We start from the raw sequence: 27,766 nt of genomic DNA, 5'->3' as shown, positions 1-27,766 counted from the left end.
TCATTTCTGCATGAAAACCAATAAAAGAGAACCAGCTGTTCATACTTTATTGCATGTAATTTTGAGACATCAATAGATTTTCTTCCTATACAAAATATTTAATCTATTCAAGCTGCTGTGAATCTTTCTAAAATTAGCATTCAGTATCTTTGTGCTTTGGATCACATTACTCATTCATTTATACTGTTGTTTCAAAACTGTGTCTATTCTAGAATCTTACAGTTTTAAGTGACTATTCCAGATCATTAAATTCATAGCTTTTACTGCTGTGGAATAATGTATGTATAGTCTCAATTTGATTTCATCGTATAGGATCCTGTGTTCTGGGCTCTGTATTCATAAACTTAACTTTTTGAAAGGACATTCAGAAGGTTTCACAGAGGTGTTTCTCTTCTTTATTTTTGTTTTAATCTTCAATCAATTGTATTCCATTATTAATAAGAAAATGGTTATTTATCTATAATTATTACATCCTTTTATCTGCTATGACTATAGTCTCATTAAAACACATTCTGCCTCAAATAACTTTGTCAGACTAATTCCGTGAGTATTTCACAAGACCAATAATCTACTAAATTAAGTTTGCAAAAATTATATGAAAATGTGAGGATGGACATGTGCTTTGCCCATTACATAATGTATGACTTAGCATTTCACCTTTTTAATATACAAGTAACTAAATATTTGATACTTAAAGCTTATATTCCATGAAAAATATAGTATATAGTAAATCAACTGTGATTGTATTCAAAGACATTTAAAGCACATTGGATCTAGTCAGAAATTGATCATAAAATGTTTGAGTTGCTTAATTTGAGCACTTATCAGCCAATTAGATGGTATCTAATTAGTTTCTCCATAGTGATCAACTGCCATCCAGAACTGATACGCAATCCAACGTAACCAATTGAAAAGTCAGGGGTTCAGTCTATGGCCATACCACCATGAATGCGCTGATCTCTTCTGGAAAGTTGGGTATTCAGTCAGACAACTTTTATTCAGGCTGTTTTTTTTAAAAAATAATTTATTTGCCTTTCCTACTGAGTTGATCATTAATGCTGGCAGTTTGCAGATATAGCCTAAGGCTGAAACAATAGAATTATTACTTTGATAGAAAATCATAACTCGGGAACTAATACATAATCATTAAAATTAAAAATGAATTAGTTGCCGAACTATATTATGTACATTTTATCTCCGCATGGATTTCTGCCTCAATATTTTTTATCATTTTATATACTGCTTGAAATCATAAAGAAAAGATTATTCATTGATGAACTATAAATATCCACAAGATAACCCTATAGGAAGTATAAAATTTTTGTAAAATTTAGGAGACATTTCAAGGGAAAAATATTATCAAAGGAAAGGATGTCAGTGTTGTGTGTGTTGTGTGTGTATGAGACAGAATTTGAACATTCATATAAAAATATGTGGATAATAGATATACATAAACACAAAATCTTAGTGTGGATTTAAATATACACATATATGAATATATACGCATATATCCTCATTTCAAAATGTTTCACTTGACTTTTGCAAGTGGGTTTTGAGACATGTGTGATAGAAATAGAATTGCTTAAGAATAAAGCAGATCAAGGCCGGTCGCAGTGGCTCATGCCTGTAATCCCAGCACTATGGGAGGCCAAGGCAGGTGGATTACCTGAGGTTGGGAGTTCGAGACTAGCCTGACCCACATGGTGAAACCCCGTCTCTACTAAAAATACAAAATTAGCCAGGCGTGGTGGTTCATGCCTGTAACCCCAGCTACTCAGGTGGCTGAGGCAGGAGAATCACTTGAACCCAGGAGGCAGAGGTTGCAGTGAGCTGAGATGGCGTCATTGCACTCCAGCCTGGGCAACAAGAGTGAAACTCTGTCTCCAAATCAATCAATAAAAGTAAAACAGGTCAAATATTCATTTAACCCTTGATTTTCTATTTGACCCTGAACAAGTTGCACTTCGATCTCTACTTTCCTCAGCTGTAAAGCAATATGATAGAATTGCTGAGAGGATTAAATGTCATATTATATATGTATAATTTATTCCAATTACTGGCATATATTAGGTTGACCCATATAAAATCGCTGGTCAAAAAATCCTATGGGCAATTTTATATAGCTCAACGGTAGAAATACTGTAATTGTTACTATTATCAGCTTTACATTGAAGAGACTTTTTGAGAATTGGAGATAATTGATAATATACAGTTAGCATAATGCCTGACAGAGCAGATGTTCAGTAAATATCTGTTTCCATACCATATCTTACCTCACATTTTAGATTTTTCAAATAGGACATTTATTCATTAGATTTTATAATAAGGTGCAAAAAAATTGTCAGAGCCTAATGAAGCCTACTGTTTGAATCAACAGCTATGGAGATTCTACCCAAATTTTAAAATAAACTTGAAGTTTGGGAGCATAGCCAGAGTTCATGTTAAAAATTGACTGATAATTTAAATTTCTCTAGCCTAATAGGATAATTTTTCTAAAGCACTGCTTTCATTCCTACCTGCCTTTTCAAGAATGCACGAGGCCTACATTAAATCTAATTTAAAGCTACCGTATAATCCAGTTCACTGATTCTTACTCTCCAGTCGCTACACAACTTCAGTCAGGTTGGTTTTCTCACTGCCTCCTGAACTTCCATTCTTAAATCGCATCTTCGTCTCCATCATAGATACTCTTGATTTCTTAACTCATCTTCAGTTATTTAAGTCTTTTTATGTTAAGTCCCATATCCTCCACTTCTTGATAATTTGAACTCATGATGATGACTGCCATCACTTCTATGATTACACTTACTCTTTTTACCAAACTTTTGAAAACTTAATTACAATATGGTGTATTATTTTATAAGCCTTATGAGTTTATTGAGTGTTTCTTGAAGATACAAATTTCTTGTTCTTATCCTCTTTATATTTTTGTTATTGACTGATTGTATTTTAGTGTTACAGTGGGAAGTGTGTGTTCAGACTCTTTAAAAAGTTGTTTGCATTTATTTGAGCTGTATTAGTAACAACTTTTAAAAAGATAATTTTAGAATTACTAAATGTGTAATTCTAAATTACATCCTCCTTAACAAGAACAAGAAGATATGCCCGTTAATACTAATTTGAGCTATAAGCTCAATGTCATAATGAAATCTCATAATAGTAAAAAATTGGTCAAATTATTTGGAATTTTTGATAAATAAACCAAGTATATAATTCATTATAAGCTTAAAACTTATTTTAAGCTGGCTGAGTATGCCTAATCTTTGAATGGTTTACTACCCCACCCAGTTTTCTTTATATCCTTTTAGACTTGATAGTTACTTCTGATATACCTTGCTTTATAATTCAGAAGTGATTTTCTCAAGACTTGTACATTTATCTTATAAAGTTGACAGTTCAGTATTTTTGTGTATTTTCTTAGGTTACATTGATCATTGAAGTTTTATTTATTGATATATTTTGAATGTGCTTGAAAAAAGAGGAAAAAAATGTGTGTTTTTTTCTCTAACCTAACTTCCTTTATGAGATCCAGGCAGCCATCTGTCTTTTATAAAACATCACCTTCATAAAGCCTTTTATGATCAAAAATAACATTCATAAAAAAGCTTTGCAAAATGAAAGCTCTCTGCAATGAAAAAATAGGACAGGCGTAAATGTTGAGGCACTTTACCTCAGATACCATATTTTTTTCTCACTTGAGGAAATGTTTTTGTATCTCTTTGTGTTGCTATAATTATGATTTCCTAAAGTAAGAACCGCATTTTCTTCATATCTGCCATAGAGTCAAGATGAGGTTGGTTTATAATTAATAATAATATTCAGTCCTAATTAATGACCCCCAAAAGATAAATTACCCAAAATGAATTTTAACTGAGTGTTCTTTTTGCAGCGGCTTTGTATAACCATCACTATATTAATGGTAACAACCATTTATTGAAAATTTAATATGCTGAGCCCTGTGCTAGGTGCTTTCCATGTATTATTGCTAATTTTCATAATAACCCTATAAGGTAAGTATTATTATCTTCATTTTAATAATGAACAAACTGAGCAAAAAACCAGATAACCTACATAAAGCCAGAGAACTAATAAGTAGAATGGCTGGCTGGAGTTCAAAATAGGTCTGCCTGACTTCAAAGAATGATCCCTTTTTGAAAAATCAAAACGACAATAACAACAGCTAAAATTCATTGTATTCTTATTAAGTGCCAGACAATGTTCTAAGCTGGTATTATCTCATGAATAGATTATATTTAATGGTATATAAACCTAATTGTTCTTTAAAAATTTAATCAAAGTGATTTTAATTTTTAGCAATATGATGGGTCATCTCATTTTCTCAAATACACCTCCTAATTATAACTTGGAGCTTTAAGCTTCTTATTGCTTCATTTCCCCAAGATCTACAAAGTAGTGACAGTACATTATAGATTTATCACAGCTCAATGTATTCTTTATAGTTTCTAAAATGTGCCTGTGGTCACTGTGCCAAGAGAAAAAAGTTTTATTGAGATCTGGCTTATGTCACTCAAAATAACCAGGTGACTAGAGTATAGCCAAAATATGTATTTACTAATTTAATACAGAAATTATTTTATGGTGTTTAAGCCAATTATCCAGGTCACTCGATTTTCTAATATCAATGTACTAGGGAAATTCGCTTTGTAAGTGGAAGATTTTCTTAGCATAATATGATTTAATAATTATGTTATTCATTATTTTCTGTTATTAGCACATTTTCTATTGAAGAATGAGTTGATTACATAATGACTCATTATTTTAAAGAAATGTATTTAAAAGGCCTGTAATGTGTTTCAGGTCATCTTTTACGGTTATGCTACTTTTACAATAAATGCTGTATTTGGAAACAAGTATATTTAACTTCACAAAGTCTCATCCTAAAAGAGACTGCTGCAGATGTAAGGACATGCTTTATATAAACCATAAGTCATGATTTCCTTTAACTGTGTGACTCCTTTGCCTCACATAACCTAACGACCTGACCTCCTTTTGTATTGTAAATAGCTAGAGCACAGAACCCGTAAAGTGTTTTATTATTTGATGTCCAGAGAGAACGAGGGGTATGGACATCGTGTAATAATGTATGTGTGTGTATGTGTGTGTGTGTGTGTACGTGTGTGTATAAAATGAAGCAATGGAGCTAAAACCCAAACTGCTAGAACTGTTAGGAGGAAAGGAAAATACCATTTACTATTAGTTAAATGACTTAAATGACTACTTAATTATTACTCAAATGACTAAAAGTCATGTCAAAATTACTATCTTTTGACACTTCACTGTATGTATATGCCCAGTTCATAAGGTATGGTATTTATTTTCTTAAATATCTTACTTTCTGTTGCCTCCAGCCAAAGACTATCAGGAATACAACTTCTGTTAAACAAAGTTAGATTTATTAGCTCGTGATAATGAGTGAGACAACATATGATGAGGGACTCTGTGATCTCAGCAAAAGTGTATCAGGAGAGGCTTGATATAGGAATTTGAATGTATGAGATGGTTTTGAGAAGGGTTCAAGGAAACATAATTTTCTACTGGATTGGGTGCTGTTAGAAAATTTGAGCAGTTTTATGATTGGATATCTTAGTATTTTTTTCTAGAAGGTGGAGGGAATGTAATATACCTATATAATTAGTGTGGAAATACTATTCACTAATGTTGGCTGAGGTGGAAGACTGTCATTTTGATAATTTGAACAGTGTTCTTGTTTTCTGATTATGACTATGGAAAGGTCTTATTTCTGTCTTGTTTCAACAAGGTCAAAGAATTAGCTTGTCTGCTGGGAAATTGTTTATGTTTAGCAGGAGACAATGGCCTATCAATTAGAGCCAGGTCTATATGCCAGGGAACTCAACAATATAGAGAAGAGGGCTTTGGCACATTATTTTTCAGATTTTAATGGGCTCAGCACTAAGGCAGCATACCTTAAATTAGCTGTCTGCATGTGGAGAAGACAATTCATGCAACAGATATTGAAATGTTCTTACAATAATCCAGCAGATATCCCAATAGTTTTGTTTCGCAATAGTTTCTGTTATTTCTTTTCTAGGGAAATAACAAGAGTGACTTCTTGTTGACTGTATTAGTCCATTCTCACACTGCTATAAAGAACTGCCCAAGACTTGGTAATTTAAAAAGGAAAGAAGTTTAATTGACGCACAGTTCCATATGACTGGGGAGGCCTCAGGAAACTTACAGTCATGGCAGAAGGGGAAGCAGGCATGTTTTAAATGTTGGCAGGAGAGACAAGAGAGTGTGTAAATGAGGAACTGTCAAACATCATCAGATTTCATGAGCACTCACTCACCCTCATGGGAACAGTATGGGGGAAACCACACCCATGATCCAATCCCCTCCCACTAGATCCCTCTCTCAACTCATTGGGCTTATGGGGATTATGATTTGAGATAAGATTTTGGTCGGGACACAGAACCAAACCAGATCATTGATTCATTTTCATTCCTCATGATAGAAACTTTCTTTCTCTCATCTCTAAATCCAAATAAGCATTCACTCTTGATTTCTAATATTCTCCCTTATAGAGGCAGAGAAACAAACTGAATATAAAATGTTAGTGGTGTAAAGGTGATATTTGTAAAGTAATTTAAACCCTGCTGGAACACACTTCTATGTTGGCAGATTTTCTGCAAAATGGAAAACAAATTTATTGTTTTCTTCTCTTCATTAAAACTAAGGCAGCATTAATTTCAATACACTTAGTTCTGCTTTCAAGTGAAATAGCTTAAGCTTATTTCAGATAAGTTTAAAAATAACACTGCCCAAACTGCATAACAGAACATAAAATTTATCAACGGTTGTTCTCCCCCAAATCATGAGATTATCATACTTGAACTAACCTGGATGAGCACTGAAGTACACTGGGGCTTATATAGAGCTTAGAGTTTATAAGGGAATACGCAACGTTATTTCTGTCCTCTGTAAGGAATACTGTGTCCATACTTGGCAGAAAGGTTATGTGCTTGTGCTTTTTTTGGTTTGGAGAAGGAATGGCAATTTGCCAGTGTTCTGTTTTGTCTTTTTTGAAGAAGCCTTTAATAGCGCATTGAATAGAAGTAGATACATGCAGCATTATTTTCTGGAATTGGGTTGGATGTTTCATTGAAAAGAAAATAGAAAATTAAAAATAACGAAAAAATATTGCCAGAATCAAATCTTAAACCAATTTCAAAAAGCATATTTGTTGGACGAGGAACCAGATATCTATGCACATTTGGACAAAAACAGAGAACTATTTAAATAATAGCCATCCTCAGAAGATACAGACATGTGGAATACGATGCTCTCATGTAGTTGATAATAGTTGTTAGATAGCAAATGTTGTTTAAAAGTTGGTGGGGCATGTCAGATAAAATGATTCTTCTAACGAGAACACATACTTAGTTCCAATGTGTATTTTTAAAGTGTGAATATCTATTTTGTGCAGCTTTTCTGTTAATGGTCATGGCTGCAAACTGTTTCTAAATGGAACAAGCCATGAAAAGCATGGACTAAAATATATGCACATACGATTTAAAGTTTAGATGACATAATTTGTATGATTTAATCATTTCAGTTCCACCAGTGGCTGAATGTGTGACCTTGTCCACTTCATTTCACTTATTTAGGTCATCTTCCTACTACCCCTTAAAGGGTCTGGGAGAAATGATTTCTAAGATTATTTCCAGTTTGTCTATGATCCTAACCTATACAATATTGAATATATTTGTACCAGACCTGTTTATTTTCTTCCTGAGTAACCAAAGCATATATTTTATACAGAATGAGGTATTTTCTTACTTTGATTTGTTATCAATTAGTATTTCTTAAGTGATTTCCAGAGCACTGTGCTAATAGTTTTGAGACCACAGACACTTATGTATTATATAGGATGATACAGTGTGTTGCTAAACTCATGGATTTTATACTACAGTATAAGGTACATCAATGTAAAACAAGGATATCCAATTTATTTATTTATTTATTTATTTACTTATTTATTTATTTTTGAGACAGGGTCTCACTGTGTCACCCAGGCTGGAGTGCAGCGGCACAAGCTCAGCTGACTGCAACCTCTGTCTCTTGAGTTCAAGTGATTCTTCTGCCTCAGCTTCCCAAGTAGCTGGGATTACAGGCATGCACCACCACACCTGGCTAATTTTTGTATTTTTAGTAGAGGCAGGGTTTCACCTGTCTCTGCAGGTGGCTAGCTGGTTTCAAACTCCTGACCTCAAGTGATCTGCCCTCCTCACATCCCATAGTGCTGGGATTACAGGCGTGAGCTACTATGCCTGGCCAAGAATATCCAATTTAAATCAGAAAAGAAACAAACAAATGGTTAGATGCGTTCTGGGAAGTCACATGGGTGCTTTGAATGACCCATTGTGAGGAAGGTCACGTCAGATTGAAGTTACATGAGTATGGGGCACAAACATCATCACAGCGGAAATGCTGATGCCAATATTTGTCAAACAGAATGTACCCTCCCTCTTAACTGGTAATATGTTCAGGCCTTATGCTAAGCACTTTATAATATTTTAACTCAATCTTGGCTTTATGTCTATTTTACAGATGAGATAGATGAAGCAGATTCTTAGCAGTTTGCCTAAGGTGATGGAAATAGCCAACAGCAGACCGAGATTTGAACCATTAGTCTGGTTACAGAGTAAATATTTGATCAGCCTGCTTTGTGCACAAATGTAGTTATCAATACAAACTGGATTATGTATATTTTTTATGATGTTGATTGATTTGATAGAAACATCTTCAGAAAGAGAAGCAGAGCTGCTCAATGTTTAATTCCCCTTTGTTGCCTTCAATTACAAAACATCTGCTGCTGCATCACACCTCACAATTGTTACACCCTTTTCTTTGACTAACAAAGATAACGTGCCTCAATTTTATTAATAATTCTGTAAATAATTGCCAAATCAAAATGTCCTTTATACATAAGAAGTGAAAGTTAAGAAAAGCAGAAAATATTAATATTTATGTTATTTATTTGTGAATATCAAATATCTTGAAGAAATAGAATCCCAATTTGATATCATAGTGGTTTATTCTTATTAAAAGATAAGCTTAAAATGTGCCAGACAGTATTCCAAATGCCTTGCATGTGTAAACCCATTTGATTCTCATAACTGCCCTTTGGGATGGCATAAAATTATTACTATTATCATTATTATTTTATAAATGAGGAAAGCAAAGCAGAAAGATAAATAACTTGCCCAAGTTTTGCCAATTTTTCAGTGTTCAAAACAAGATTTGAACCCAAAGAGCCAAAGAGTCTAGACTATGTCCTTACTCAATACCATAAAAATGTGTTATATATCATACGTATATACTCATTCATATATATACTTATATATAATATATATGTATATACACTAATTCAGCATCCATTCTTTCATTTCTCTAGCACTCAGTCATTCAGCAAATATTTTTTGAATGCTGTTTTGTGCTGAACACTGGATTATGCCCTAAAGAGTTAGTAGTTAATAAGAAAAGCAAAAATGCCTGCTTTCATGGAGTTTACATTCTAGTATAAGAAAATAGATAGTAAACAAATACATAAACAAATATAAAAATATAGATAGTAAACAAATACATAATTCTTACAGATTGTGAAAATTGCCAGACTGTGAAACAAAGTTAACTGCAAAGGATCAACTTTAGGTAGCATTATCAGTGAAGACATCTCTGTTTTAGTCATGTTCAGACAAAGTTATAAAAGAGCTAGGAAGATAGATTTCAAGAAAATGAGAGACAAAAGAAAATTATACAGAACATAAAATTTTAGCTATATTATCAAATATTAAGCACTCAACCGTTTGAGAGCTCTGTTGATGCAGTAATTAAAAAGACTACAGTAAGAGGTTGTAGACAGGTTTGATTTTTTGAAATTTAGTATTAAAAATGAAGAGATGTGGTTTAACATTTTTTTAAGAAGTGATAATGATAGGCCACATGCCTATCAGTGGTACTTGAATTTTAAGTAGAGGAGATAAACTGTTTTTTGTTTATTTATAGCTAAAAATATAAGGTGGTTAATAGGTGGGGATGAAGTTAATCCGACAAAGTTAGAAACCCTTGGAGGTCATAATCAAGACTTTTAATTTAATGTGTAAGTCATTTGGGGACACTATGAAGTTATGTAGACTCTATACGCAATTGTTTATTTAACACCCACTGCAATATAGACCCCAGTAGTCTCTTGCTATCCACTTTTGTTCTCTTCCAATTGTGTGTGTGCTTTTTAAAAATTTCTGACTACAGCCAGAGTGATCTTTTAAAGGATAAATCTGACCACATTTCTCTCCAACTTAAATCTCTTTAAAGGCCTCCCATTGGTCTCAGCTTAAAATAAATGAAATCCTAAGTATAACTTGTACAATCCTGTCTGATTTAGCCCCTGAGTTTTGCTCTTTTCGATCCCTCCTCTCTCTCACTAGGGCTATCATTCATCTCCAGAAAACACACACACACACACACACACACACACACACACACACACACACACACCCCTTGCTTCAACTAAATTCTACTAATTAATTAATATCTTTCTCACCAACTACTAGCATATACAGAGCAGGCTTCTGTCTGCTTTGCTTACCTTTGCATTCCCAGCACCTATTATGGTTTCTGGCATCTGGCAGATCATAGGAGCTCAATAATAACTTATTTAATAAACAACTAAATTAAATGTGTTAGGTATTGTAGGAAATGCAAGTACAATACAAAATACATAAGCTATACGTGGAACATGAACCAATACATAAAACAATTCAACACAATGAAACACTGAATGCTAAATATTATGGTGCCAATTTCTAGGCTGGCAAGCTTGCCAAAAATGAAGGTGTGGGATAGGAAATGAACATGGCAAATACAAAGGACCCAGGAAAGTTCAGCTGGATATAGCAGACATCTTGTGTGAGAGATTGGTGAGGATTAGGGTAATGATCTTGCTTTATCTAAGATGATAAATTCAATCTGTAGGCCATAAAAAAAGCTGTAAATTGAAAATAGGGAAATGGCAGCAACAAAATGATATTCGAAATGAGGTTTATTTATCTATAAATCTGGGAGACAATGTGTCTTAATTTTATACTGGAACTTGGTTCAAATTCTGGCTGTGTGAGTTGGGCAAATAATTCAACCACTATGAAATTTAGTGTCTCTTTTGGTAACATGAGTATGTTTACACATATTTTGATGTGACATTTTAGTGATTAATGAAAGAGGCATGTAAAGGACTTTTCAGAGTCCTTTGTACACAGTGGATTCCAGGTAAATATTTCCTTGATTCTCTTCTATGACTTCACTGTATGTAAGAAAGGTAGTATCAGGGAGACACTGAAGGTAAGGAAAACACTATAGGCCAATTTAATAACACAGGTGTATTAGTTTACTAAGGCTGCTGAAACAAAGTACCACAAACTGGTGGCTTAAAAACAATCTTTGGCATTCCTTAGCTTATAGATGAATCACTACAGTTTGAAACTTCATCATCACATGGCCATCTTACCTGTGTGATCATCTCTGTGTCTCTTTTTATTTTATAGGGACACTAGTCATATTGAATTAAGGGTACGCCCATAATTTTATACAACCTTAAGTTAGCCAATTACGTCTGCAACAACCCTATTTCAAATAAGATTTTTAGGTTCCAGGAAAGGCATGAATTTTAGGTGAAACTATTCAACCCAGTACAGCAGGAATGAAATGGCAGGAATCTAGACTGAGATATTGGCAGCAAGATTGGAGAGACATTGGACAAAACATAGAGTTATGTTAAAGAACATACTAGTAGAGATTGATGAAGATTGAAAACAAAATTGTTGCAAGCTGCTTGTGATTAAGCCTTTTGTAGTGCTTGGTCTTCAAAAGTCAAAAGAGAAACAGATGAAAAGAGGTTTGTTTGTTTGTTTTTCATTACTCCTTTCTCCTTTTTTTTTATTCAAAATTACATAGTTCAACCCTGAAAAGCATTTTAGCCAGATCTTGCCTATATTTCAATGTTTAGCATTGTCTGACACTCAGTTGTTTCTATTTCATCCCCACTGGAAATTTTAAAGTTGGGAGTCATCTTAGGAAAGACTGTTGAGAGACTGCTTCCCTCCTGAGGAAACCTACATTCTGTCAGTTATTAGCAAATATTAGTTGAATTATAAGTATAGTGACAAGAACTAATTCCTGGATAGTGAAAAAGGTAGATAAACAAATAGCCTCTGTCATGTAACTTAAAGTCTACGTAGGGACCCAATGAACAAGCATGCAAATAAATGGGAAATAACACACTTTGAACAAGTCGTGTTTACATGTGTCACAAAAGGGGTTCTGTGATTAGAAAATAACAGCGAGGAGTGGGAAAGGGAAGCATGACGAGGTCAGAAGAGATGTTTAGCCTGGCAATATAGAATTGGGAATTGAGACACAAAGTCAGAATTGTAGCCAAAGGAATCAAGAGAATCACTTAGGTAAGAATGTAGAAAGTTTATTCAAAGGAAAGTTTGTTCAGAATTCAAATATATAAAATTGATAAGAATAGAGTTGTTCTTATTGAAGTAGAGTAGGGAGGCAAGAATGTTACACCTCAGACCCTCCATGAGCTCACAGTGATCTCTTAGGGACACATTTTATAAAACTGACAGTGATAGGAAAGAACAGAGAATAAGACATTAGCTCACAGCACCCATGTGGTCTTGGAAAAATAGCATAATAACTCTGAGCATCATAGTCTTCTTTAGTAAAAAATTACAACTTTTGATCTTTTAAATCCTGCGACTGAGTTATCTAGGTCATTTTCAGCATATTCCACAGATGATAATAGTCATGGATTCCACATAAAAAAGTGTTTCTTCTTTAAAATAATCAAACAATTTAGGATTAGCATGAAGATTAAAATAACTTCACAGGAAAACACAAGTAAAATAATACAGGTATGAGCATCTCTACATTTCTGTAATTTCTGAGTTGATCTCTATTATCTGGTAAGATCAGACAAAATCTTCTCTAAAGCATAGTCTCAGAAAGACTCTCAGATTCAGACAGAAGTCTCAGAAAGTCTCTGTTTAGGGCTCCCCCTATCTTCTCCATTTTCTCTTACATTTTTGGCATTTCTTTTATTTATTTATTTATTTATTATTATTATACTTTGGGTTTTAGGGTACATGTGCGCAATGTGCAGGTTAGTTACATATGTATACATGTGCCATGCTGGTGCGCTGCACCCACTAACTCGTCATCTAGCATTAGGTATATCTCCCAGTGCTATCCCTCCCCCCTCCCCCCACCCCACAACAGTCCCCAGAGTGTGATGTTCCCCTTCCTGTGTCCATGTGTTCTCATTGTTCAATTCCCACCTATGAGTGAGAATATGCGGTATTTGGTTTTTTGTTCTTGCGATAGTTTACTGAGAATGATGATTTCCAATTTCATCCATGTCCCTACAAAGGACGTGAACTCATCATTTTTTATGGCTACATAGTATTCCATGGTGTATATGTGCCACATTTTCTTAATCCAGTCTATCATTGTTGGACATTTGGGTTGGTTCCAAGTCTTTGCTATTGTGAATAATGCCGCAATAAACATACATGTGCATGTGTCTTTATAGCAGCATGATTTATAGTCCTTTGGGTATATACCCAGTAATGGGATAGCTGGGTCAAATGGTATTTCTAATTCTAGATCCCTGAGGAATCGCCACACTGACTTCCACAATGGTTGAACTAGTTTACAGTCCCACCAACAGTGTAAAAGTGTTCCTATTTCTCCACATCCTCTCCAGCACCTGTTGTTTCCTGACTTTTTAATGATCGCCATTCTAACTGGTGTGAGATGGTATCTCATTGTGGTTTTGATTTGCATTTCCCTGATGGCCAGTGATGGTGAGCATTTTTTCATGTGTTTTTTGGCTGCATAAATGTCTTCTTTTGAGAAGTGTCTGTTCATGTCCTTTGCCCACTTTTTGATGGGGTTGTTTGTTTTTTTCTTGTAAATTTGTTTGAGTTCATTGTAGATTGTGGATATTAGCCCTTTGTCAGATGAGTAGGTTGCGAAAATTTTCTCCCATTTTGTAGGTTGTCTGTTCACTCTGATGGTAGTTTCTTTTGCTGTGCAGAAGCTTTTTAGTTTAATTAGATCCCATTTGTCAATTTTGGCTTCTGTTGCCATTGCTTTTGGTGTTTTAGACATGAAGTCCTTGCCCATGCCTATGTCCTGAATGGTAATGCCTAGGTTTTCTTCTAGGGTTTTTATGGTTTTAGGTCTGACGTTTAAGTCTTTAATCCATCTGGAATTGATTTTTGTATAAGGTGTAAGGAAGGGATCCAGTTTCAGCTTTCTACATATGGCTAGCCAGTTTTCCCGGCACCATTTATTAAATAGGGAATCCTTTCCCCATTGCTTGTTTTTCTCAGGTTTGTCAAAGATCAGATAGTTGTATATATGTGGCATTATTTCTGAGGGCTCTGTTCTGTTCCATTGATCTATATCTCTGTTTTGGTACCAGTACCATGCTGTTTTGGTTACTGTAGCCTTGTAGTATAGTTTGAAGTCAGGTAGTGTGATGCCTCCAGCCTTGTTCTTTTGGCTTAGGATTGACTTGGCGATGCGGGCTCTTTTTTGGTTCCATATGAACTTTAAAGTAGTTTTTTCCAATTCTGTGAAGAAAGTCATTGGTAGCTTGATGGGGATGGCATTGAATCTATAAATTACCTTGGGCAGTATGGCCATTTTCACGATATTGATTCTTCCTACCCATGAGCATGGAATGTTCTTCCATTTGTTTGTATCCTCTTTTATTTCCTTGAGCAGTGGTTTGTAGTTCTCCTTGAAGAGACTTTTACCTTTATCACTGTACCCCCTTTAAAGTATAAGTTCAGGAAAACAATTTTCAAAATTCCTAATTACTATCCACCAAACATTTTATCAAAAATCCAGGTTATACTTTCTGCCATGGGTTCTTTCTCAGCAAGTCTTTCTTCTCTAGCAGTAACCCTTCTGTACAGTGGTGTCTTACTTGCAAATTAACATCCATGCACAGCAAGTGCTTTTATAAACAGGTTAAACTACTGGAAGGAAGATGTTTGAAGGGACAGATAACAATTTGCAGAAGAAAATTAAAACACTTTTTTTTGTTTGTTTTGTCACTGTAGATCTACATTTTGAAAAGTCTTTCTTTTCTTTGTCCTTAGTAACCTGAATGTTTATTAGCCAATTAATCTCTTATAAATAGCTTTTTGTTAGATGATGATGAATCAATGATTTTATGCTTTGCCGAAGTTTTTCTTCAAGTTTTCTCCTTCACCTGAAATGCTCTTCTCCCCAGGATTACTATTTAGAACTGGGCAAATTTTACTCCTTCTTTCAAATATATCTCATTCTTTTCCTACTATAGGAGTCTTCCTGACCTGGTCTACTTGATGCTTTTCAATACTCCCATAATAATTTTTTGCAATAGAAGCAGTGTTGAATGGGCTTTGAAATTAGAGGATATACACTTCAGTTTTTGGCTATGTCCTGTACTAATTGTGTGGTCTTGTATAAGCTACTGTGTCTTTTGGGTCTTGTTCTCTTTATCGGCACATTGAGTACATAAAGAACTTCTAAGTTTAAGTAGTAAAAATAGGCATATAAAACAATTTGCCTCAGATGTTATAATAGTATAAAACATGTTTCCTGAATGAATATGAGCATAGTACATTTTTAGAAGACTTTAAGGGAAAAAAAGACTTCAATCAAGCAAATGATTTTGTTGTAGATTTTAGATGTCATGTGGGGATAGTAGGCATGAAGCTTGGATTCATAGAGACTTTGTAGTAGTGGCCTTTCAATTATGCCAAATGCCAGTCTAATCCAATGAGATGACCTGTTCAAGTGATATAATAATTAGAAACATGACATTTGATAAACAGATATCTCATAATTATATTAAAGTAACATGGTGAGACAAGGCTCTGGAGCCAGGCTACCTAGGTTCAAACCTCAGCTCTGTCACATTGTAGCTACGTGATTTGGGCAAATTTTTAACTCTCTTTAACAGTTTTCTGTTTTAAAGAATGGGGGCAATTCACTCACAGGTGGGAACTGAACAATGAGAACACTTGGACACGGGAAGGAGAACATCACACACCGGGGCCTGTCGTGGGGTGGGGGGAGGGGGGAGGGATAGCATTAGGAGATATACCTAATGTAAATGACGAGTTGATGGGTGCAGCACACCAACATGGTACGTGTATACATATGTAACAAATCTGCATGTTGTGCACATGTACCCTAGAATTTAAAGTATAAAAAAAAAAAGAATGGGGGCAATTATAGAAATAGTAACATAAATTAAATAAGAAAATATTATTTTGTGAGGATTGAGTTAAGTATTTATAATACTGTCTGGAATAACGTAAACACTGAGCATTTGTTTGCAATTATTGATGTATGCCATGCACTTTGCTAAGTGCAGGGGATTCAGTGCTAAGTATTGGGAAAGATAGGCACTGAGCAAGTAAGCAAACATGAGTACATAATTCCAAATTGTGATCATGCAAAGGAGGAAAAAAACAAGGTGTTTTGAACCACATAACAAGAAGGACTAGAATAAGGGTAAGAAATAAGGAATAAAAAGTAAGCATTGTTACCATGGGAAAATATTTTGTAATGTTGTAGTATATTTTTAAAAATAAAGATGTAATTGAAACTTGATAAATTATGTAATTTATTTTTATTTTTTAAACAATTTTCGATAATTTTCTTGTTTTTTTGCATATGTGAATACATGTAGCTGCTCAGAAAAGGAATAAAGACATTGTTTATTTTTATAGCCTATCAACTAAGGGTGTGCCAACCTCCACCACCTGTGCCCAATGCTGAAATTTTGATGGAAGATGATGAATTTGAAATAGGTAAAGCCTGTTAAATTATTTTCAAAGAAAACCTACTGCTGGCAGAACAATTTGCTTAAAAATAAGCCAAAATAAAGAATAGTAAGCCTGTCTTCAGACCCTCATTCCCTGTGTTGATAGAGATTATTTAGAATTTTTAAGAAGGGAGAGGAGTGAAAAGAGGAAAGGGATTATTAGAGAAGAAAAATTAATTTTGTTTTTCTGGAATGTATAATTAGAAAACGTGTTAAAATGTGAAGCCGTTAACTGTACTCTGATGGTTTTTTCCAAACCATTATTTTGCTGCCTTCTGACACTGTAGTTCTAACCTTTGTTCTTTGAATTCAGGCCTATGCCTGACTTGGCAGAATGAATGGTTTGTAGGGCATATTAGAAGACATATTTCATTTCCATATCTTGGAAAATGCTTAGTTGATTCTACTCAATTTAATCATAAAGTTGCTTTAAAACTGAGTTGGAAATTCAACCCAAATAATTAATGCCACACAGTTTGAAAAAAAACTATATACGAAGACATCTTAATGTTGCCATAATAAACTTTTATTATTCATTATTATTATTATAATATTGATTTTGGTTGAGACACACAAAGAAACTATCAGTGACCGATGTAACTTTAATTCAAATACAAAAGCAATAAATAGAAAGCCTTCTAACTACTTGTATTTTTATTGAATATCTAACCTATATCAAGTAAATTATTTCCTTATGACTATTGCTTATATCCAGCCAGCATGCACCAGTACAGAGGGAATGGCAGTTCACTTTTGCCTTCAGTCCTGATTGGTCAATGACTATTATATACTGGTTTTTCAATATTTTGAATATAACTGCTACTTATACCTAATAACATTTTTATACTGATTGAAAATAACTGAAGGAGAAAATATTCTCTTACAATTGAAATATTTGTTTATTTTTATCATCACCTTGTTGCTTATATGAAACCTCGCCTCTTTTTTTTAATAGGTGATATTATTAGGTATCAGTGTCTTCCAGGATTTACTTTAGTTGGTAATGCAATTCTGACGTGCAGATTAGGAGAACGACTGCAGATGGATGGAGCACCTCCAGTTTGTCAAGGTATTCAATGGTTCTTATGATTATTTATTTCTTAAATATTTGTTTTATGTTAATATAGGTAAGACTGAGAAAAATCTATATAAATATGGAATATTTAACTGGAAAGAATGCTATACGTTTTATAACTCATATGTGCTATTTCATTTATAAATAGTCCACTGTTTATCAGATTTGACTTTAAACATCTTTGATTCTTTCAAGGGTAAATTTTTCTGGTTTAGCATGAAGTCCGTTCAACTTACTTCAATTATTTTGCTCTTAGGGATGGGAATGGAGGTGGAGAGAAAGGGAAATCACTTTAAATAAAGGTTTCAATGTTAATTGCTTTTACTTAGAAAGAGCTTCTGATATAACCACTAGACTCATTAAACTTTATTGAGTACCTGTTACATAACGAGGATCTGAGGAAACAACAAATAAACAAGCAGAGTAACAAAAAATAAATTTTAAGTGGTCCTTGCTGTGGAAGCATCATGGAAAAGGGATACGGCAGTCATACTGGGGATAGCAGTAGAGTGTTTAGGGAAAGAGACCAGGAAGCTATAGATTCATATAATTTTTAACCACCTGTGGGGCAGGGAAAGCTTGATGGAAGCATTGTTTCCTGAGTCATGAAACACAATTCTAAATGACAATGAGTCTTATTCTGGTAGAACAGAGCTAGAGAGAGGGTAGTCTAAGTGGCAGATATATATGCAAAGATAGAGAAGTGAAAAACAACAGGGCATGGACTTCAAGGATTCACTGTGTTACAAGAGCAAGGCAAAGATAGACCTTGAATGATGTGCTAAGCTGTGATGTTCAAAAAAAATTTATTGTTCATTTGTGTAGCCCCTAGGCCCAGAACAGTGCCTAACACACAATTATCATAAATGTTGATTAAGTTGAATACAATTGAGTTGTATTTTATTATTCTTTCTAGCTTTTTTGGATTAAGTCCTTCCTTAGGTTTCATTTCTGAGAATACTGGAAATCTGTTTCTTGTGCGGTATCTTAGCTGCTATAACAAGTCTAAAGTAACTTCTGATTATTATGGGGTTCTAAGCATACTATAAAATTGAAAGCCTTACAAGAAGATAAAAGATTACAGGAGGCTTTGATGATAGCAAAAAGAAAAGCAGGAAAGCAGGTTTGGGGTTATAAATTGGAGCCAATGTGAGAATTTCTCATGGTCTTAATGCTACTAGAACATCTTGAAGTTGATTGAGAATTCTGAAGTCTATCACTTATATATTCCAGACATTTAGATGTCATTCATTCAGCATTTTCCTTTATGTAAGGCTACTCTCTAGACCTTTAGGATTATGTAGATTTCATGTTCAGATATTTAGATATGCAAATAGAGAAGACAGAGGCTCAACCTTTGAGGGGTTATACATGGGAAAAAAGTTGAACAGACACAGGATATGTCAATGAGCCAATTACATAACAGCATTTCTGTCTTGACCCCAATAAAACTATATTATGAGCTCTTGGAGGGCAAGCTTCTTGTTTTTATATTTGAATCCCAATTCAATAAATTTTTTACAAATTAAAGTAAACATAACGTTCAGATAAGCTAGATATATTACAATTTTTTGTCTCTCAGACTTTCAGTGTCTTATTCCCCAAATCAGAATTTCCTGTAGATTAGTAATTGAACTTATTCTGTCTGCTATGGAGAATACAGAAAGCATAGTGAATTATTTTCTCCTGGTAACACTTCAAATACTAGCTAATAAAGTTAATAAATCATCCTTTAGAATGAGTTTATGTAGAGTTTCTATATTAATTATTTCACCAGGCATTTAAGCCAAAAAGCTGACTTTACATTTTTGTTTAATTGAGTTTATTACACAAGCTTGCTAAGACAGTCATTTGTTTGGAATCGGCTAGAATGAACCTACATCGTTTTTAGTCCATTTAGAATTTTTTTTGACTTTTCCTAAAAAAATAGCAGTATCGTTTTTGTTCTCTCTTCTTCTCTAGATGCTCTGTAGCTCTATGTGTCTCACTTAAAATGTGGAAAATAATTCCAAATATGGTTTTCTGTAAAGGGATTATGGTAAATGAAATTTAATTTTCTGGCTTAAAAACATTGGCTACAACTGCATCTAGGAGATTTTGAGCACTTTAAACTTTCTGGCCATCAGTTTTCTCATATGTACAACGGGGATAAAAAGTATACACATTTTTTAATGTTGTGATAACTGAGATAATGTACCAATGGTGTTTAACAGTGCCTAACATAAAGTTACAATCAACAAATATTTACTGTTATTCTTGGTGGCTGTCAGGCTTCTTGGTATATGTTAGATAATGTGAGAATAGATTAATTTGTGTATTGTAGTAAAGTATATTGGATCATACCACTCATTTCAGTATGTAGTAGCCACATATTTACTTTTTTTCGTCTTTGACTCATATATTCCATATCATTTCCAATCTTCAGGTTTATCTATTTCTTTTTTATGTATTTTTAAATTTTTTGAAAATCAATGTCAGAGTTCTCTTTTTAGGTGGAGAAAGAATGACCTGATACCATTTATTCAATATTTTTAATCTCAAAATTATATCCATGAAGGAAAATGCTAGGTTGAAGTAGAAGAAGCTGAAATAATATCCAAAAAAAGTAGAAAATAGCTCTTAGCTTTAGCTATACTATATTTTAAACTCTATTATATAGTCAGTTTTCAAAAAGCCATGTATTAGTTCTGGCCAGTTTTCAAGTTTTCAAGAAGTCTTTTCAAGTTATTAACATGTTTATAGAGCAATCATATGCTGCCATAATCCACTATGTTAGTTACTCTTTTCTATTCCTATACTTGTTGGAGACTTTATAACTCAAAAATATTTAATTGTCTTTGTACCCTGAACACTATGAATATATAAGTTCTTCATCTATTTATTATATTCCAGCAACTACTTTAGTAGTTTTCAATCCTAACTCATTTAAATAAACATTGAAAAACAGGAATTCTTCTTAAAGTGCTGCTCTAATTATTTTGAGAAACAATGCTATTTAACTCCAAAATGAAAGCTAAGGTATAGTAGATGAATTAGGAAATGGCATGGGATGTATTTCTAATTAACGAAATCATCAAAATTATCTAGTCCACCCATTTGTTCAGTAGCCTAAATGTTCTCAGTAAGAACACCCAAAAGGTAGTCCAGTCTAAGTTTTAAACTGGTTAGCAATTATGTTCGTAAGACATTTTACTATGGCCATTATACTATTCTGACAAATAGAAAGTTCTTCCTTATATTGAAGCAAATTCTGTTTGGTGCATATTGGTTTACTTCTGCACAATGGACCATACTAAATAATTTCAGTACTCTTTCCACATCACAGAACTTCAAAAAAATTTTGTAAGAGGTTAAAATAGCATAATTTGAGTAAAAAGGGATTGATCAACTTAGTCATATTCTTCATTCTAAGTCCAAATTTAAGTAGATGTTCATAATTTTGGCCTGATACAGAATGCAATTGATGCCAACAACTAAAATTTGCTATATGTTGCAGGCTGTTAGACCATAATTATGTTTTTTTTGTCAACATATAACACATTTTATGTGTTTTTATAAGTGTGTCTATATATATACATATATGATATTAAAGCAGAGGTATTATTATTAAATAAAAAGAGTTTGTGCTTTGGGCTACATTTATGGGCTGGAGATAGTGTAGAGCTGAAAGGCAACTGGTGACTCAGAACTGTGTTAAATCCTCATGGTAAACATATACCTGATATCAGAAATGATTTTACTTGAAATGAATACTTTGAGAGAGGACAGTTTTCTATCTGACCCCACACATCTGAGTGAGTAGAAGGTTTAAGAGAGAAGAGAGTGAGTTAAAAAGTAAGGAAAGAAAGAGGTAAAACAAGGACATAGATAAGACAGGCAGAGGTGGGAGAACATAAGATTAGGAGAGGTTGGGAAAAATGTGAAGAAAGAGGAGGAATTAAATGGCTTATATTTTATTTATGTATTTATTTATGTCCAGAGAGTGGTGCATCTTCCATGTAATAAAAAATAAATCAATACTCTAAATTTTTAGGTCATTCCTCCAGCTTTTGAATCATAAGTTTAATACAACTTGTCTCTTCTAACAAATAATTCAACGTATCATCCTTATAGCTATTGAACATGAAAGCAGAATACTCGGTATCTAAAATACAGTTTTCACTGAGGCTCTAAAAGGCTAGCATTATTTAATGACATTTTTCTTTGACAGTGCTCTGTCCTGCCAATGAATTACGGCTAGATTCTACTGGAGTCATATTGAGCCCTGGATATCCTGACAGTTACCCAAACCTTCAAATGTGTGCATGGAGTATTTCAGTGGAAAAGGGTTATAATATCACCATGTTTGTAGAATTCTTCCAGACAGAAAAGGAATTTGATGTTCTTCAGGTGTATGATGGTAACCAAGGGTTATATTTATTGGATATTCATCAATTAAGTACAAATGTTCTAATTATACATGTAAACTTTGAGTATAAACAGCTGCTTATGTGAGTTTATCTTACAGATATTTTTAGAAGTACCAACATTAAATTTACTCCTATACCATATGGAAATTATAGTTAGCTCTATTATTATTTTACAAATTATACATCATTTAGCTATAGAATTAAAATGCTTAAAACAAACATTTTATGTTTTCAGTTATTGTTAATGAGGTAGATTGGTGGTGAAGCAATTTAACCATATTTAATACTATTCTAAAGATATAAAATACTAAAGATAAATGAGAATATAATTAGTTTTCTCTAAATTGTTTTATTTTCTTCCCAAAGGACCAAATATTCAAAGTCCAGTGCTTATTTCCCTCAGCGGGGATTATTTATCTGCTTTTAATATAACAAGCAATGGTCATGAAGTATTTCTTCAGTGGTCAGCAGATCATGGCAATAACAAAAAAGGCTTTCGGATAAGATATATAGGTATGTAAAACTTATAACTTCAGGACAGATCTCACTATCATCTTCAGTATGATTATGATTAAGGAGCAGAGACACTATTCAACTAGACATGAATTCAAATCACAGCTCCTCCATTGATGGTTCTTGGACAATTTATGTAACCTCTCTATTTCCTATTGTAATGATAATAATTCTACATCCCTCATATGATTTTGTAAAATATTAAAAGAATTTAGGATACTTATGACTTATATGTCAGTTATAAATTAAACTGCGATTTTTAATACTTTAAAAAATAGGTTTGTTTTCCTTGAACTGACAAAAAATATTAATAGTGTTACTCAGCCGTGTGTTATCTGACCTATTTAAGAACTCCTTTAAATGACAAGTTTAAACAAAGGATAAACATACAGTGGTCAAAATCTTTGTTTTAATTTTTATCTATCTATTTGTGATACTTGCTAAAATACCTTAAATGTCGAAAGAGAGAGTAACAAACACATCATTTACAAACCTTCAGTTTTTAAAAACGGAAGCGTTTTGTCGCTACTGCTTTTTCTTGCGTGATGTTTAGAACGATGTAGGCTGGAAATTCTTTTTATTACCAAGGTGACATAGATTTTTTTATTATGTCTTCCTGTTTATAGGGTCTACTGATACTGAACCAATAATTTTCTTGTTGAGTAAATATACATAAATAGTCCTCTATTATGTGAAGGTTATGTTCCTTTTCTTTACTGCCCGTCTAAATCATGTCAGAGACCATTCTAAATCATGTCAGAGGCCATGGATATGTGCTCAATAGCAGAATCCCTCAGAAAGAGCCAGCTGTCTCTTTCTATACAGTGTTCACACCATGCCTCCCAAATCATGTGTCATTGGTAATCAATTCAACCAAAAATTCCTTTTATAAATGTTTTATAAACAACTCTGACACTATGATTCTGGGCATAGACAGATACATTTTGAATTTCAGTTCTAAAAAGTATACTCTTGAATTTTACTCATTTATACAAATTTACAACTATGTATAAAAGGTATGAATAGAATAATTCTGTTTAATTCCCTTGATTTTAAAACTCTGAGATGATAGTTTGATTTTAACTTATTAATAATTTGTATTTTACATATTAGAATAACTTGTGACTGACAGCATATTACTACTATGTACATAATTGTGTCCTACAATGTTTCTATTATATCAAAAATAATTTATTATGCTATCAAAGTAGAAGTGTGTTAAAAAACTGAAACATGGCCAGGTGCAGTGGCTCGCGCCTGTAATCCCAGCACTTTGGGAGAATGAGGCGAGTGGATTGCCTGAGGTCAGGAGTTCGAGACCAGCCTAGCCAACACAGTGACACCCCCTCTCTGCTAAAAATACAAAAACTTAGCTGGACATGGTGGCGGGTACCTGTAATCCTACCTACTCGAGAGGCTGAGGCAGGAGAATCACTTGAACCTGGGAGGTGGGGGTTGCAGTGAGCCAAGATAGTGCCATTGGACTCCAGCCTGGGCAACAAGAGCGAAACTTCTTCTCAAAAAAAAAATTGAACTATATGATATACCCAGTCATCTTGAAGAATTTTCATACTTGAGCTTATGTTTCTATAATATGAACAATGTAAATATCTTTTTATTAAAGTGTTGCCCAAATAGGGCATTTAAAAGTCAGCACATTAAATTCATGATAGATGATAACATAAAAGGAAACTATTCATAAACAATTATAAGTATTAGATTGACTGTATTATAGACCAATCCTTGTTCTTATTATTTGTGACAAAGTTGGATATAAATATAATGAAAATACCACTTTTAGCCCTCAAGAACAGCTTGACATATTAAATATGTATTTTTGCCTTTAGAAATGACAGGTTATGACATATATATCCTAAGTCCAATTTGTTTCTTACTATTTACCCCCAAAGCCCCATTTTTCTCAGATAAATTCATTAAAGTTTCAGAAGGTAAATGGGACCTGCCATGCTGAATATTCTCAAAAGTACATATGAAAAAGCTATTTGACATTATCTGTTGGCATTTCAAACATCAGGAGATGAAAAACTTTTTTATTTTATTGGCAATTTGTATCATAATATGTAAACGCTCTTGACAGAATGGACACCCTTTAATAGACTGGGAAAGAGGATTATGGAATGTGGGGGATTATTTTAGAAATCAACCAAAATGAAATGTATGACCTAACATGATAGAGGTGTCTGGATATAACTTCAAAGTGACATGTAAACGACATGCTCTAAAATATTGCTACCAAGGCTGTGGCATTTAGGTCCCTCAAATGACAGGAAATGCGGTTTCCAAAATTCAATTAGATATTTGTTGGGCTTTTGAACCTCCAGGGTGTTAAGAAAATACATTTCAATTCAGAAGACATTTTCGGTGACAATATAAATTGGAAGAAAGCTCAGAGTTAGTTATGTCTCCCAAAAGTTATGTCAGTAGATTATTTTCAAAAGAGGAAAGAGCACAATATGTTGTTCATATGAAGTAAAATTTACATAGATGACCACTGACCTACTTTTGAGCACTAGTCGCTGTATAGGTGTTTATCACTTTGGGTAATAACTTCTGATTCATTAATTAAACAGCATTTTTTTTCTTTTGAAAAGCTTTCTACTGTAGTACACCAGAATCCCCACCTCATGGATATATTATCAGTCAGACAGGTGGGCAGCTTAACAGTGTGGTCCGTTGGGCCTGTGATCGAGGATTCCGACTTGTTGGAAAAAGCAGTGCTGTGTGCAGAAAGTCTTCCTATGGGTATCATGCATGGGATGCACCGGTCCCTGCCTGTCAAGGTGAAGTATATTACGCCAAAATGAACAAAAACATGAATATGAGATTAGCACCATTTAACTTTTTTATTTGGATCACTAACATTTCTGAGAATAGAAATATTTGGAAGCGTATTGTGAACTCTTTTCATAAAAACAAGGCATAACATCGCAGAATGATAACTTCCAGGGGAAAGAAACATACTGTTTTATAATTCTTCATTATTGTTATGCAACTTATATGCCTTGACTTTTTCCCCTTGTATACATACTTTATTCATACATCCTCCATTCCAGTTACTTTGTTGTAAGACAATTGTTGAATGAGAGGGAGACTGAGTTAGTGTGAAGTCTGCAGAGAGATAATAGAGAATAAGAATGTGCAAGTACACTGAAGACTGAGTCTCACTCTTAGCATCCAAAATTTTCTCTCACAGCAACAAATTTAAGAGAAAAATGTAACCCACCACCTGGTTATTTTTTTTCTTCAGTGGTACAGATAACACAACAGAGATATCAGAGATATGTTTTTTATTTTTCTTTGTATTTTGTCAAAAGTCGAGGCACTGAGCATTATATCATGCTGCAAAAAGAATAACAAGCTTGTTAATCAAAAAATTGCATGTTTTAGAGTTTTTGATTAAGACTTGTTTTTATGGGAGGCTGAGGCCAGAGAATGACTTGAACCCGGGAGGCGGAGGTTGCAGTGAGCTGAGATTGCAACACTGCACTCCAGCTTGGGCAACAAGAACGAAACGCCGTCTCAAAAACAAAAAACAACAAAACAAAACAAAAAGACTTGTTTTAAATAGTAGTTGAGTCTCTTACCTAAGTGTAGTCATAGTCATAAAGACAAGCTCAACATCAGCTATGCAGAAAAGCTAATGTCATTGGACTTTGAAAATTTTAAAATACTTAATTCATTACATTATTTTATCAAGATGAAAATTAATTTTGTATTTTGTTTAACTCTACTCAGCATGTAAAGATGCAGATAGCAACTTTGAATTCTCACATGAAAAAATGCAGGATACTCTAGGTTAATAAACAAGAAGTCTTACTTATTACCTATTTTTTGGTGGGCATTTATAAAAAACAAAAAAGTAAGATAGGTAATTAAAATTTAAAATCTACCAATAATAAGTTAAAATTAGCTAAGGAATAGGTATTACCAGGCACTTGAAATGGCTTCTTTTACCTATCAGAGTGCAATTTATAATTCATTAAAATATAGCTTTCAAAGGCATATATAAACAAATGCAAAATGAAAGAATTATTGTTTCTTGTTGTGTTGATGCAAGGAAACATTAATCACTTATTAGGATTCTGGGAAGCACCATTACCTTAATGGGTTATCAACACTGAAGGCATTTACTTCATGCAGAATAGATACATTTTAGTAAAGTATTAAAACAGCTGCTTTCCTTTGACCAATGAATAGCAGGAGTATTTACAGTTTTTTAGTATTAACTAATTTCCCAGAATTAGTTTGGGAAAGAATCTTTGATCTCAAATTTCATAATAGAATTAAAAAATATAAAATAAGCTTATATCATATATATTTTAAATAACCACTAACATGCTCTGAATTTTAATTGTTTTTAATTTTAAACTTTTGTATTTAATTACATAATGATTGCTTTTATTTATATTTATATACACACATATACATACACACCTCAATATGCTATACATATATAGTCCTTAAGAAACATTTTGTGAGAATAATTGACTATCATGTAAAATAAAAATACCACATGCTTTCTGAAATTTTGAAATTGCTTTGTAGAATTAGTGCTATAATTTCATTGAATATACTCCATGTAATTTACATATGGAGTCATTTTTTCAATGTCCTTAATTTAAAATCGTTTTACAATTCAAATAAGAAAGTTGAAATATAGTTTAAAAATGAGATATTTGGTGAAGTAAAATGATAAAATATATGTAAATCATGTAGCCATTTCCAAAAATTGATCTTTTCTAATTGTTAAAAAAGATTAAGACAAAATGCTTACAGGATATGACCTCTATTTGGACATTAATAATTGAAATG

General features: G+C 33.4%; 1 protein-coding gene across 1 annotated transcript in view; it reads left to right on the top strand.

The window, feature by feature from the left end:
• CSMD3 (CUB and Sushi multiple domains 3) overlaps positions 1-27,766 on the top strand; it is a 1,221,229-nt gene that overhangs the window by 1,107,508 nt on the left and 85,955 nt on the right. Inside the window, exons 46-50 of the mRNA XM_054498903.2 lie at positions 16,842-16,922; positions 17,892-18,005; positions 22,222-22,410; positions 22,787-22,933; positions 25,546-25,734. Coding sequence (XP_054354878.2) covers positions 16,842-16,922; positions 17,892-18,005; positions 22,222-22,410; positions 22,787-22,933; positions 25,546-25,734 — 720 coding nt within the window. The remainder of the gene's footprint in view (positions 1-16,841; positions 16,923-17,891; positions 18,006-22,221; positions 22,411-22,786; positions 22,934-25,545; positions 25,735-27,766) is intronic.

Source organism: Pongo pygmaeus, chromosome 7, assembly GCF_028885625.2.
Source record: "Pongo pygmaeus isolate AG05252 chromosome 7, NHGRI_mPonPyg2-v2.0_pri, whole genome shotgun sequence".
Lineage (NCBI taxonomy): Eukaryota > Metazoa > Chordata > Mammalia > Primates > Hominidae > Pongo > Pongo pygmaeus.
Note: the sequence above shows the minus strand (reverse complement) of the source record. Positions and strands in the feature narration are given on the sequence as shown.